Raw genomic sequence first — 14470 nt, 5'->3', positions numbered from 1 at the left:
AGCGCTCACCGCCTCCTGTTTGTTGCTGTGTGTAAAAGTGACGCCATCGGCTAGTCAGCCAGTGAACCCAAAAACAAATACTTCAAACATAAGGCGTACTTTTCTTCAATTTATTGAGGTCTCAAATCGTGGTAAGTGGAATATACAAAATGAATACATTTAAAACGTTGTACAATTGTATTTTTCCACGTGTGAGTAGCTTCAACAGATTAGCACCATGAAAAAGTTCGCCAAAATCAAAACACACATTTTCCTTTCAAATTCAATATACAAACTAACTAAAAGCTTACAAAGACAAATGTTAACCTAGGCTTAGCTGGGAGAGCAACTTCGTCGAGTGTTACAGCCGCAGAGTGAGAAAACAAGCTTGATTCGCTTGAATGAAAGGGAAAAGGGAATAGCATCAAAGATCGCTAATTAAGAAAGATGCTCTTGCCCTAAGCACAAATTCACATTCGCTGGATCAAGGAGAGGTCTCACTCCCAATGTTTTTTTTGTTTGTTTGTTTGTTTGTTTAGATGAAACCTTTCCACAACACAATTTACACTTTAAACTAACTTATACATTTTTAACTAACTTATGAATTCTTTTTGTTTTTTAACACATAGGCATGACATCATGTAGACTACATCTGACACAGTGGCTGAAAATAGCAAAACTTCACTTGAGCTTTTCCACCCTCAAAAAAAAAGTCATGCAGTACATTTTTTTAATTAAATTTTAGTCAGAAGTGTTTTTACTTTTCTATAGAAGCTATTTTGTTCTTGCTCTAATCTTGAGCAACTTGCGCTGTGGCTGTGGATATAGACTATAAATTATATTTATCTTAATTAAAAAAAATATATATATTTTTTTTTTATTGATAATTTATTTTAACAATATATTCATGTTCCAATTTGCAACTATGTTCTGAAAAATAAAAAAAAATCCTGTTCAATGGAAAAAAAAAATTTTTTTTTTCAACCCATACATCTCAAAATAACTAATAATATAATAAATATATAATAATTTTGGAGCTATAATTGCAATACCGTGATACCGCGGTATTTTTGCCCACGGTTATCGTACCGTCAAAATCACATACCGGCACATGCCTAGAAGTTACCCTGTTAAGCCAGAAAACCGGCTTCGTAGTATAGGCCACATAGTTCTTTTTCTTAGATAGTCCACTTTGTTTTCAAAATGTGGACACTCATCCAAACTCTAGTTTAGACCAAACACATTCTGGTCCGCTCAAAAATCATAGGTCTCAGTGTGCTTCAAGCGCATCCTGCATCACTTGTGAATGCAAGCGGACCAGGGTGCGTATGGAGTAAGATAGCTGTAAAAAAGATTCATACTTGTATTTCCACATTTATGTTTGTATATAAAAGATTCATATTTATATTTACGCAATCGTGTTAATATTGAGGCATTTGTATCTGTAACCATGAAATTCTGACATCGGATGTTTTTTGCAGGTGTGGGACTAAAGCTCTCTTTTCAACGACTACGAATATTGTCTGTGGGTGAATTCACTTTTACGTCTACGACTCAAAAGCATTGAAAGGACGTCACAGAGGTCTCAGGGAAAACTAATCTATCCTCGAATCCTGTAACGGCACATAAGTGCGCTTATGCTACATTACGTGCAGCTGCTGTGACGCTCCTCCCCCTCCCAGGAAGTTATATTTCCTCTTCTAAATTCGTCAAATCAACGAGTGCGCCTTTCGTCACGTGACGTCCACGTGATGCTACTTGGAAAGTTCATTTGCGGCAGCGTGAATGCAGAACCTTTTCAACAAGTCATTTGCAAATGTTGTTGCGAGGTAGCTCTCCAAGCGGACCATGGTCCTTTTGGTCTAATGCGGGGGTCGGCAACCAGTGTTTTTTGAGCCGCATGCGGCTGTTTAGCGCTGCCCTAGAGGCTCCCTGGAGCGTATTAAAAATGTTTTAAAATGGAAAAAGATGGGGGAGTGAAATGGTTTGTGCAGGAGGACAAACATGACACAAACCATCTTAACGTTTTTGAATGCTGTAAAAATGTGTAGACATTTCTGTCAACGCAGATTTGCATCATAGCCTGCCATGCACGTTTCTATCAGCAGGGTGGCTGTTGTAAACAAACCAGCGGATATATACTGCGGTGAACTGAGCCGCGGTTTCTAATTCAGAACACCTATTTGCAAACTTCAAAAACAAAACCGAGATAATACAGAAAATCAAATAAATGCCTCTCGCACTAAGACAGTGAAGGAAAGGGCCATAAAAATGGCAGGCAACTTCACCAATGTGCAAATCAAGAACAGCGGCAGCATACTCTGAGATGAGTCGTGTGATGTGATTGATAATGAACACCCATCGCTTATATGCAGGTATGTGAACCCTGATTATATACTTTACCTTAACAAGGGGGTGCCGTTTTATTTTTTTATTAATTCAGGCTGCGTTTTGTTGCACTATATTTTTTAGCCAGATAAGGGGAACGATATGCACGTTCTATTTTGTTGTCATTTTTTTCGAATCTTCAAAATACAAATGACATCAAAATTTGGATTTCTTTATTGCATTTCTTTGATTTTAGCAAAGCAATTAAACATAATTCATTAATATTGTAATGAAGTTAAACTTGAGGCACTATCGGACAAAAACAAGTAGTCACGTGGTGCGTCATTCCCTATAGAATGCACTGCAAAGAAAATAAACATTTAATCAGGCTCATTATGTATTTATAGCCAACTTAGTCATTTTGATAGTAGGCTAATATAGATACATACAACATGTGTTGCCTTCACCATAATGCTTCTATAAGGCTTTTAATTTTTTGCTGTTCCAGACATTTGTTTTTTGTTATTTTGGCCGAATATGGCTCTTATAACATTTTGGGTTGCCGACCCCTGGTCTAATGTGAAAGTGCCCATCATGTTGTTGGTCTACAATAATTAATGTGAAATTGTGAATACAAGATAAAATGTAAATAAGGAAAATTTGAAAGAAAAAAAAAAATACTTCGATTCAGCACTAGAATCCATGATCAAGTTTAGTGTGCATTAGTGTGCCATTATTCCATTAACCAATGGAATAATTGATATAGAATATTCAGTTCCAAAAAGATCCATTAATGACTGCTCTATTACACACATGCACAAATCTATGTAGCCCTCAAGGTAACATTTGAGCTTAAAGGACCAAAGTAGAAGCAGTTGAAATAAGTCTTAGCTTTCTCATCGATCACAACAACTGTGCACCCAATACTTAAAGGCAGCGCTTTCATTTAAAAACTTTAAATGAATATTTACTGCATGTCCTTTGACTCAAATGAGGAACTTTGAAATTATCTAAAATTATATCTCACCTCCATCGCGATCTCTGGCCCTGTGTGCATGGACAGCCTTGGCTCTGCTGTGCCCAGTGCTGTCACCGTGTTTGTTTTCTGGGCTGTCAGACCTCCGGAGCACTTTGCAGGGAGGAGTGACATCTGAGTGGTCTCGCATTTTTTCATGTCGGTGATCTCCACCTGGATGGCTCTTAGATGAGTATTTGAGAGTCTGGAATTAAAAAATATTTGATTTCAAAAAAGCAAAACAGAACGGACACGTGCATTAATTAGTTTTTAGCTCTCATCGGGTTTTGACAAGACTGTATGTATTCATCTGTTAAAGAAAATACTTGAATCTACAAGTCAATGTCTTGCGAATTATTCAAAGCTTCGCATTATAAATGCAATTATCTATATTATTTATGAAAGAGGAACGAAAATAGCAATTCAAATAGAGCTGTATATCTCGTCGAGTCAGGTGTTAAATTATTAGTCTTTAACATTCGTTTTAATGTTACCACTCGCATTTTTATGTTTACCCTGCAATGCGTTGACGTTTGAATAGATTCAAGTCGTTTGCAAGATTAAAAATTATGGCCAGGCCTGAATCAGACGGGCTAGCAAACAAGCTAACGGTGACAAGCTAATAGCTATAACTGCTGTAAAACTCGCCGAAATCTCCCTTTTAAAAACATGACTCAATTCATACGATTGGTACATGTTTATAGCGTTCCTCCATCGGTGGTTTCCATGGGGTAATCTCGCAGTTTATTTCAAGGAAATATCTACTTTGGACTTTTCCGCACTGACTGGGGCCTGTTGAGCTCCCCAGAAGCCTAGACCGGAGTTTCCATTTTAATCTGATTTGCTGCTAGCAAGCTACGTTTTAGCCTGCAAGTACCTGATAGGGCTGAGAATCTCTTCGGTCGCACCTGCAACAAGAAAGAAAACAAGACGTGAATACAAACCTTTACGTGACAACCTCGACATATAGGTCGAAGTGAACGTTCAACTTTCCAGTCACTTATTTTGGTTTCAGTAAAAATGGCGGATTGTCAAGCGTAGCTATAGGCGAAATGAAAATGTGAATAAGTAACGTCAAAAGATGTTTACCCATCGCCGAGTCTCGGTTGTTTCCTCGCATACATTACCATCAATGCCGTGTTAGTGTGTTTGGAGTGGGATGTGAAAGACTAATGACGGCACTTTCTTTTCTTGATAATTCGGCAACCTGAAATCGTCAATTTGAGCCTTGTAGCTGGTAGGTATTTCTATGCTATCGGCAGCAGTGGTGGAAAGAGCGCCCTCCCTCACTCAGTCCATCTACCGCACAACTGTGTTGCTCCGGATCACACGACAAAACGTAGCAGTGCAGTGCTTGCCGGGTTGCCAGATATCCGAATTCACGAACACCAGATATAAAGTAACCAGCCCTAATGAGGGCAATTATGTTAACAAATCACCTATTTTATATACGTAAAGAGATATGGCATCAGAATTAATTGTTTACAGGAGTAGCATTTCCAAAAAAACACTTAAGAGCACAAATACACAACTCTGGCAACCCTACCAGGAAGTGTCTTTCCTCCCCCTCCCGAAAAGCTGCATGACTCACTCAGTGAAGTCAAACTCAAACAAAAAACGTATGATTAATTGGCCGCTTAAACGAGAATAACAAATAAACTGGTTACATTGAACAATATTTCAGAATTTCAATTCAAAGGCAGGAATATGTACCTACAAGATGCCTGTTTTGAGCAGCACTGCCCTCTAGTGGTCAATGTTTGACATTGCGTCGCAGACACGCCCGCTTGTGTTTTCCACACATGGTCTATAGGGGGAGGCATCTAAAAGCCTTTGCACTGGTAAAACAATATTGAGTTATGGAAATAAAAATATTCGTTGTGAGAGCTGGAATTAATACACATTGATATGGTGGAACACATTTATGTGATAAAACATTTTTATGAATGCCGTGAATGAAAAAATATGTCTGACCAGGGATTGGGTCTCCATACCACCAATAAAAATAAAGCATTTTAGTAAACAGTCCGCCTTTTATAGGTTTTGGCCAATGAACAAACGGGTAGGGCGGCCCCTTGTTTGCCAGCGCCCCGTACGATACAGATCGTAGATCAGTGTGGCGTTTCCCCGTTTTCAAACAAACCGTTAGTATCTAAATAAACAAACTGCTTTCAAATCAGTAAACGAAAGATAATCGTACACTTGGCGAGTGCCACGGCCGAGACCGAACGTTTTGAAAGAGAATTTTAGCCCATACGCGCGCTGAACTGATGCGGGAAAAGGAGTTATGAAGGACCAAAGCACACTTTTTAAAGTGAAAAGTAAAAACTTTTTGAAAGATTTCTTATCAAAACAATGGTTGGAATATACGAAGGCTAGCGAGAACTCATTTGATCCAACTGCGACCTCAAATGCAAAGTAAGTAGCAGCGTTGCACGCTGTATTATGATGTATTTCAAAATCTTAGCAATTGCCAAAGTTGGTTATAGAAGTAGACTGTCGTTGGTTGGTTTTGTTTAAAAAGTGCAATCATTTGATAAGGCTGGTACAGTTTTCTTTTGATTTTTTCAAGCTTTACTTTTGACAAATTTACTTGACTTATAAACGCCTTACAAAGCATTCACACATTACTTTTTTTTTATGAGTATTGAGCTCTACTGTCAGGTGAGTGGTTTATGCTTTCTGATCATAAATACCAACATACATTTGTTTTGTAGTACTAACAATAGATAAACAAAATTATAATTATTCCTATTACAGCACGAAACAGGTATTATTATTTTAATATTAACACCGCTCAATTCACACAAATCTACCTACCTGCAGTATGAAATAGAAAACTTTAAAAAAAGTAACTGAGCACTGTAAAGTCAAGTCTAGTGACTGGAACATGACACACAAACCACAAGTGCTGAAAACTCAGCTCTTGGTAAGCCTCCCCCGCATCCCTACTCAGTCATTTACATACTTTGAGTTCGTATGCAATAATTAAAGAAGATCCATGAGGTTTTGTTTTACACCATTTTACAATTCTGCCTGATGGTAGTATTTGGGAAAAAAAAATAATAACAGTGTTTAGCAGAGGTGGGTAGGACTAGTAACGCATTACAATTACTCCGTTACGTTTACTTGAGTAACTTTTTGAGAAAAATGTACTTCTAAGAGTAGTTTTACTAAGCCATACTTTTTACTTTTACGTGAGTAGATTTCTGAAAAAGAAACGCTACTTTTACTCGCTACTTTGGGCTACACTAGTTGTTACATTTTCCTCTTTATTCTACAATTCTACATACAGGTAGTCCCCGTGTTATGACGTACTCAACTTAACGCGATTGCGACTTTACGACTCCAGAGTCTCGTTCGCCATTTTGATACCAGTCTTTTTTGTTGTTGTTGTTGCATAAACAGTACCTTATTTTTTAACTTTACTTTATTAATATGATGTGTTCTGTCCTCACTAAATGTGATTTATAACAATAATATATTTGACACAAAACAATTGGTGTTCAAACATTCATCTAGTCTGAACAACCAGAGGGCAGTGTATCCTCCATCATTAAGCAAAATACAGTACTTTTAGACTTTTTTATAGTTGTTTTATAGAGGCAGTAAAAGTTGGTTTGGATGGATGGATGGGTGGATGGATGGATAGATATCATCATTGTTCTTTCCAACCCCTCTGACATAACAGTCTGTACTAGTGTTGAATTATTTTTGTTATGTTGAGACTTACATTTACCCATTTTGACTTGCTGAATGTGCCGGACCATATTTTTTTTTCCCGCTCAAACACACGTTTCACTGACTGATGTCTTGACCCCCCCGTCCCCACACACATACTCACATTCTCAACAGAAATGCAACATGTCAACAACATACCACCTCTTCAGCCCCCTTCGAAGAGGAGGGACATTAGAACTATTTTTTCGGCCAGCGGCAGCAGCTACTTGTAGTCATGTAAAAAGACGGCGATGTCCTGGAGGTGGGGAACACGCCACAAATTTTGCTACTGAAAGTCCGACCTGCATCAGAGTTAGCATAGCATTAAACTGTGTAAATTTGCTAACTTGCAAAACTCGAGTAGGAAACCACTTGGAGAGAAGTGTTCTCCTGCATGTTTTCTACTGTTAACAAACTGTGCGAAATTTAGTGAACTCGGTTTACCCACTTCTCCCCAATTTCATTTTTATTTTATTTATGTGGTCTTAAAGCAGCCAAAAGGAGCTTTCATTTTTTGTTGTGCTTGTGGACAAAAGCAGTAGTGTTTCACCTGAAGGAAAGCTCCATTTTTATTATTTTTTTGTTATTCCCTGACCAAAAACTTTTTTTAGTTATGTTTATATATTTAGAAGGACAATATTCAGTGGTTTTAAGACAAATGTTTGTTTTTTGCATTCCTGGATAGGTAAGGGATTTTTTACAAATTTGCATTTATTGTGTATGTTAATATAATTGAGGTTATGTTCAAATATTGTAATTTAAATTTGCTCATGAAATCCAGAAAATTATTGTGGAAGTTTTTAAAATGTTTCTTCAGTAGTTATGAAAACAAAGGTTTGAATTGAACGGTGTATCAGCTGAACCAATACACATGAAAGTTAGTGTAAGTCAATACAGATTTACTTTGCATTGATTATTTAGCCTGTCCATTTATTAGGTTCATATTTGTGAGAAATGTAGCCCTGACCCCCATTCACCCAATCTGTTTGGGCTTATTAATGTCCTGTCCCCAGCAAAAAGTGTAGATGCAGGTTATACTGTTATATCGTCCCTACCAAAGTTGAGAACAAACCTACGCCCTTGTTTATCTGGTCCCCAAGCTAAGTCATTCGCTGAAGTGACGACACCTTTGTGTTTGTTGTTTCGGAGGCCTAAAATCATTATTATTGCCTCATTAGTCTTAATGATGGGAACTAGACGGAATCGGGGAAGACAAGCTTAGGGAGGAAGTCATACGGGCTCAGATGATGCCCAAGTTTTGCCTAATGTTTTGGTTGTCTCTACAGGTGTCCCCTAATCTCCTTACATTGCTCACATTCCAAAGGTTTTATTCCCGGCTTGGAGGGTCACTAACTTGGCCAAGGGATGTGTGGGAATACCGAATTACGTGAGATTTCAGCTTCAGGAATGCAGTCGTTTGGATACAGAAGTGTGGAAAAAGCCTAGAGTACAAATAGTGAAGTGGGTTTTTTAGATGGTAGCATTGGCTTCTCTCCATGAATCTCATTTGCATTAAGATGGCGTGTACAATACATGATTTTTTTTTCCTCCTGTATATTTTTTTGTATATTTATTATAAACAACCCAGACACATAGCCTCCCTGAACTGCCCCAAATATCAGTACCCCTTCTTTGTATTTTTTGGTTCCATTGATATTCTTGATTAAGTTGAACACACGGTTGTCTGTTGATTGAATGTTATTGCTATAGGTATGTTATAATGGATGAAGTGATACAAGTATAACAAGACGGCTTACGTACTGTACTGGAAACATTAGATAATTAGTATTTCCCAATCACAGGTAGTTAGTTACGATGTACCCGACTTGCGTGATTTCGACTTTACGTTGGTGGAGTCTCATTTTTTTTATTTGTATTTTTTTTATAATATTGGCTTTTGTTTTGTGATGCATGCTTTTATCTTGGCGCAGGAAGTGTAGAGCATGTAGTACTAATGGCTCGCGAGTAAAGCGCATGTACACAGGAAGAAGTCGCGCAGCCGAGTGAGAGAGGGTAAACATTACACATTTGTTGCTTGTAAACTTTTAAAGCATCCACAGAGGCAAAACCTGTATATTTCACCTATTGTACTGTTTTCTGTGAATTGTCAATTGTGGTCAAATCCTGAGGCGAGTTTATGTGATTGTTCTGATGATGTGTGGATGCTAACTGATACACGCTAAGCGTTTGTGTGGCTTGTTATTGCTGTATCAGCAGGTAGTCATAAACACAAGTTTGAATTGCTTTTATTGAAGATGAAACTGATTTAATTTCATTTTTATTTTATTTTTATTCTGCAAGTGTTGATGTCATGAGCAGCTAAATAAAGTCAACAAACCACATGGACGTCTGACATTGTCGTTTCAGAGCTTAGCTAGCTGTCTAGCTAGGACTTAGTTCCAACATTTTCGCGAGGACAGTACAATGAGGTTTAATACATGTTTTTGGATAGTTATTCTGAGATTTAGGATTTATTTAAGGGTACTCAAAGGGTTAATTCCAATTTACGCAGAAATTCAGGTCCTGTCGCCATCGTAGGAACAGAACTTGTTCGTAACCCAGGGACTACTTGAACTAAAAAGTGTCATGCCTTGAGTTGAGTTAAGTTGGTGCCCGAGTGTGTCTTGTCCATGTGATTACCCATTGATTTCACCCGTTGTGTCCTGCTCTTTGTGTGTTGACCAATCCGCTGCCTCTTGTGTCACCTACCTGTGCCTCATATTCTCGTTACCCCATGTATTGTATTTAAGTTCCGCATATGCTGTCTGTTCTTGTTGCGTCATTGTCGATCCAAGAACCTATGTCAGCGTCTCGTCCATTCCTGCATCTCGTCATGTTCTATGTCCTTGCCCTGGCTGTTTCTTTTTCCCCTCAAGTACGTAAGTTTTGATACTCGGCCATTTGTTTGATCCGATTGCCTTTTTTTGTACTTTGTTTTTGGACCTTTCACTATTAAAGCATTTTTGAGTTCCCCAACACATACACCCTCCTGTGTTTTAGGTCCTCGTGACAAAAAGTGGCAACGAGAACTGAATTGTACCACCCCGAGGTGAAACAAGGTTACAGTGGTATGAAAAAGTATCTGAACCTTTTGGAATTTTTCACATTTCTGCATAAAATCACCATCAAATGTGACCTGATCTTTGTCAAAATCACACAGATAAAAAACAGTTTCTGCTTTAATTAAAACCACCCAAACATTTATAGGTTTTCATATTTTAATGATGATAGTATGCAAACAATGACAGAAGGGGGAAAAATAAGTTAGTGAACAATCACATTTAATATTTTGTGCCCCCCCCTTTGGCAACAATGACTTCAACCAAACGCTTCCTGTAGCTGCACATCAGTATGGCACATCGATCAGGACTAATCTTGGCCCATTCTTCTCTACAAAACTGCTGTAGTTCAGTAAGATTAATGGGATGTCTGGCATGAATCGCTGTCTTTAGGTCATGCCACAGCATCTCAATGGGGTTCAAGTCTGGACTTTGACTTGGCCACTCCAGAACGTGTATTTTGTTCTTCTGAAACCATTCTGAAGTTGATTTACTTCTATGTTTTGGATCATTGTCTTGTTGCAGCATCCATCCTCTGGACGATTTTTGCATTTTCAACTGTCTGACAGACGGCTTCAGATTTTCCTGCAAAACTTTGTGATTGCAAGTTTTCCAGGCTCTAAGGCAGCAAAACAGCCCCAAATCATGATGCGCTTTCCCTGCACCGGCTACACGTGAGAGCGGTTGCCGCTCCCACTCTCACCATCGAGGGGTCTGGACTGTTGCTAGCCGGCGTGGCTGTTGCAGCCAGACTGCTGCTTGCAAACATGTTTGTCAACTTGTGACATTTCGATGCTTTGCTCTTGAGTTTCTTCAGTTTTTTTCTCTCTAACCTTCTCTGTGCCACCCTTCTCTTTTATATTTTCCCACCACCATCCATATTGTTTATCCACGCTCGTCGCTTTTTTGCTTCCACAAGGAGTAAGGCTTTACCAAAGTAGGCTACTCTAGGCCTTCTTCATTCTTTTCTGTTTTATCTTGTCTTGAAGAAATAGAAGACTTTGAGAGCCGTGTTCAACATTTTATTTATTGCATTCAACAAACTTAATGCCGACAGTCCGGCTATAATGCGGTGCTCTTTTTTTCCTCTAGCCTCAGCAGCCCTCAGGCTCATAGACAATCGCAACATAGATATAACAATACAGCAACATGGATCCAACAGTGCCACAACATAGAACAACATAACATAGAATACCATTATGTCACATTCTCCTATCAGATTGGCGGTTAACAGCCGGTCGCATTGCTGCCACCTGTCGGATTGGATGCGAACTGTAGATAATCATAGAGAATATGGGGGATAAAGACAGTGATGTATGTAAGGTGGCCGCTGGCCGTCCAGAGCACCGGCCGTTCTGTGATCCTCCAGAAGCTACAGATTAGCTGTCCGCCCCTGTATTGGACTGTGCCAGTGATTTCTGTAAGTCTTTAGCAGACACTCTAGGGTTCTTTTTTACCTCTCTAAGTATCCTGCGGTGAACTCTTGGCGTCATTTTGGTGGATGGCCACTCCTAGGGAGAGAAGCAACAGTGCCAAACTCCCTTTTGTAGACAACTTTTCTGACTTTCGATTGATGAACATCCAGACTTTTAGAGATGGTTTTGTGTCCTTTCCCAGCTTTATACAAATCAACAATCCTTGATCGCAGGTCTTCAAACAGCTCTTTTGACCGAGCCATGATGCACATCGGACAATGCTTCTCATTAAGACAATTCTTACCAGGTGTGTGTTTTATAGTGGGCAGGGCAGTTTTAAACCACTCATCAGTGATTGGGTACACACCTGACTTAAAATCTTTGGTAAAAATTGGTTTCAATTGCTCTTTAAGTCTCCTTAAGCCTGAGTTATACTTGCGCGTCAGACCTACGCCATCAAGGAAGAATCGAGTTACGACCCTACGCCGTAGCCTGACGCACACCTCTTGATTTTTGTAACCTTCGCGTCGCGTAGACGCGTATGACGTAGCGAAAACGGACTGTGATTGGTCCGCTCAGACTGTTGTTTCCGGTTTACGGCGAAAACACCGCCATTGTACAATAGAATCAAACATTGTTTTCTACACGCAAAAAATGGACCAAGCCGACGGGAGTATCATCGAAGAGCAAGTCTCGTCAAGAAATTATTATTGTGATTGCCAAATGGCAAGGTCGGCGATCGAAAAAATAAATAAATGGAAGAACCACCGAGACGTGGGTGGTCGGAATCGAGTGGCCACACGAAGCGGTGACCCAGTCGGCCAAAAACTGCCAACTTTTTATCACTTTATGTCGTATTTTTGGTTGGTGCACTTCATCATTTACTGTGTACATATGTTTCAAGTATATGAAGAATAAAGCACAGATTTGGTGTCAAAAGAGTTGTTTTGATCTTTAATTTTCAATAACAGACAGTTCACACACACAATACATCATCACTGATTGAGAGTGCCTCGGTGCTTTTTATGATAACCTTAAAATCAAGCCTCCCAACGCAGTTTGGAAAGTTCCCTAGACGCCAGAAATCTGCTATGGCTTCCCACTGGCTGGTTGTAGGACACGGCAAACAAATCAGGCTGGAGGGCTTTGCAGACCTTGAACGCAGTGCTCGACGCCAGTTTGAAGCTAGCCGCCACAGCTAGCTCTCTCCACCCGAGTCTAAAACTCTCTGTGCGGCATCAAAAGTCGGCCAGACCGCCTCGAAACCGTCTTCTGCGTCGCCTGCCCGTCAACATTTTTATGTTCCATATTTATTCAGTGTTGATGAGCAGAATATTTACTTTCAAGAGTTCCATCTTGCATTGTTTATTTTTTCTCCAACTAGCGGAAGTAAACAAGCATGCCCCAAAACCATACAAACATAACGCCACATCCCTCTAGTGGCTTGGCGGTGAATTACAGAGCAACGCGTTCCCTCACCGCAGAACTATCGAATGTCGAATGACGCCGTAGTCGCTACGCCGTCACCGCAACGCGGGAGTATAACTCAGGCTTTAGGCCGAGGGTTCGCTTACTTGTTTTTCCCCCTTCTGTCATTGTTTGCATCCTTTCCTCATTGAAATATGAAAACCTCTAAATGTTTGGGTGGTTTTAGTTAAAGTAGACAGTGGGACACTGTTTTTACATCTGTGTGATTTTGACAAAGATCAGATCACATTTGATGGTGATTTTATTCAGAAATGTGAGAAATTCCAAAATGTTCAGATACTTTTTCATACCACTGTATTTTGTTTGTTTGAAGAACATCAGCTTGTAGTTGCCTCACACCTACTGTGTTCCACAAAACTGGGGTGCCAGACAACATGAGAAATATGAACACATACTTTGTGAATATACATATTCAGTAGTGCCATTAAATAATAATTTGTGCTAATTATACTACCATATTTGTGTTTCCATTCATTAAACATTCCATTTATTCATTCCTTCATTCAATATTTCCATATGAAAGTGTGTTTTATGTTCATTCATCCATTCAACTACCCACCCTACTTAATCATTGTATCACTCCATGGTATCACTAATCCTCGATGCTAGTCCACAATGAAATTGTGAGGCTACTCCCACTAAGGGACAGAGGGATTAATGTCATGTTCTGGGTGGGGTCATAGTGAATGAACAACACTGTAGTGATACTCCTGCCAGCCCTGAAGAGGTATGGTTTCTTTCAATACACACCACGACTCCATTTGTTTAGAATGAGTTTACAGAGGACACACTTACATTACTTGTGTTTTACACCGTGCTTGATTCTCTAAGTAAAGAATAATATAAGAATAATAAGAATAATTTACATGTAGCCAATGAGCTGCCTCTGTTTCCACCTGTTGTTTAATGCACGTGCACACTTTACGTGATTTGCGTCATACAGGATTTTTTTCCCTTTTTTAATCAGGATGCTTTAGTGAAAACCACTGAATAAAATTAGGTCTTCAACCCCCCCAAACATACAGCTGAACCCAAAGTGACAGAACAAAACAGACAATCCCTGTATGTTGAGTCCTTTATGGTTCATTAATGGTTGCCAAGGGCCCCTCGAAACAGTGCCGATTTGTTTGAGGCCATTTAATTCGTGCACTGTTTTGTCAGTCAGCAGGAAGTCCTTCATACACTTCATGTACATTCTAAGGGTATGTTTTGCATCTCAAGGAGTGTGTTTTGCTGCTCTTTACATAATGTGTTTCCTATCCCCTCCTTCAGTATATATATTCTCTTTGACTCGCTAATAATGTTTGGACACATGCTGAAAGTCCTGTTTTTGTCTCCTTTGTTATTGACTGAAGAACCAGCGAATGCTTGCACGTGTCCATCAAATTACCAACACCTTGGCCAAAACACACAATATTTGGCACAGCATCACGCTGCAAGAAAATAGGGATACATGAGTCACCAAC

At 39.4% G+C, this 14470-nt stretch overlaps 2 protein-coding genes across 7 annotated transcripts in view; one reads left to right on the top strand and one right to left on the bottom strand.

Moving 5' to 3' along the window:
• waca (WW domain containing adaptor with coiled-coil a) overlaps positions 1 to 4650 on the bottom strand; it is an 87999-nt gene extending 83349 nt beyond the window's left edge. For 3 of the 4 annotated variants that reach the window (XM_057824516.1, XM_057824518.1, XM_057824517.1), the window contains exons 1-3: positions 4412 to 4650; positions 4200 to 4230; positions 3335 to 3527 (exon numbers count right to left, since the gene is read on the bottom strand). In XM_057824516.1, the coding sequence (XP_057680499.1) occupies positions 3335 to 3527; positions 4200 to 4230; positions 4412 to 4452 (265 nt within the window). In that variant the 5' untranslated portion in view covers positions 4453 to 4650. Of the gene's footprint in view, positions 1 to 3334; positions 3528 to 4199; positions 4231 to 4266; positions 4336 to 4411 lie in introns of those variants that run through there. The other variant, XM_057824519.1, reaches the window with a different exon arrangement.
• An 804-nt stretch (positions 4651 to 5454) lies between these two features.
• mpp7a (MAGUK p55 scaffold protein 7a) overlaps positions 5455 to 14470 on the top strand; it is a 69518-nt gene continuing 60502 nt past the window's right edge. For all 3 annotated transcript variants that reach the window (XM_057824451.1, XM_057824450.1, XM_057824449.1), the window contains exon 1: positions 5455 to 5740. The gene's annotated coding sequence lies outside the window, so the exon portion shown is untranslated. The remainder of the gene's footprint in view (positions 5741 to 14470) is intronic.

Source organism: Corythoichthys intestinalis, chromosome 20 (genome assembly GCF_030265065.1).
Source record: "Corythoichthys intestinalis isolate RoL2023-P3 chromosome 20, ASM3026506v1, whole genome shotgun sequence".
In the NCBI taxonomy this organism is placed as follows: Eukaryota; Metazoa; Chordata; class Actinopteri; order Syngnathiformes; family Syngnathidae; genus Corythoichthys; species Corythoichthys intestinalis.
The sequence above is the reverse complement of the archived record's forward strand: the minus strand, read 5'-3'. Positions and strand labels throughout refer to the sequence as shown.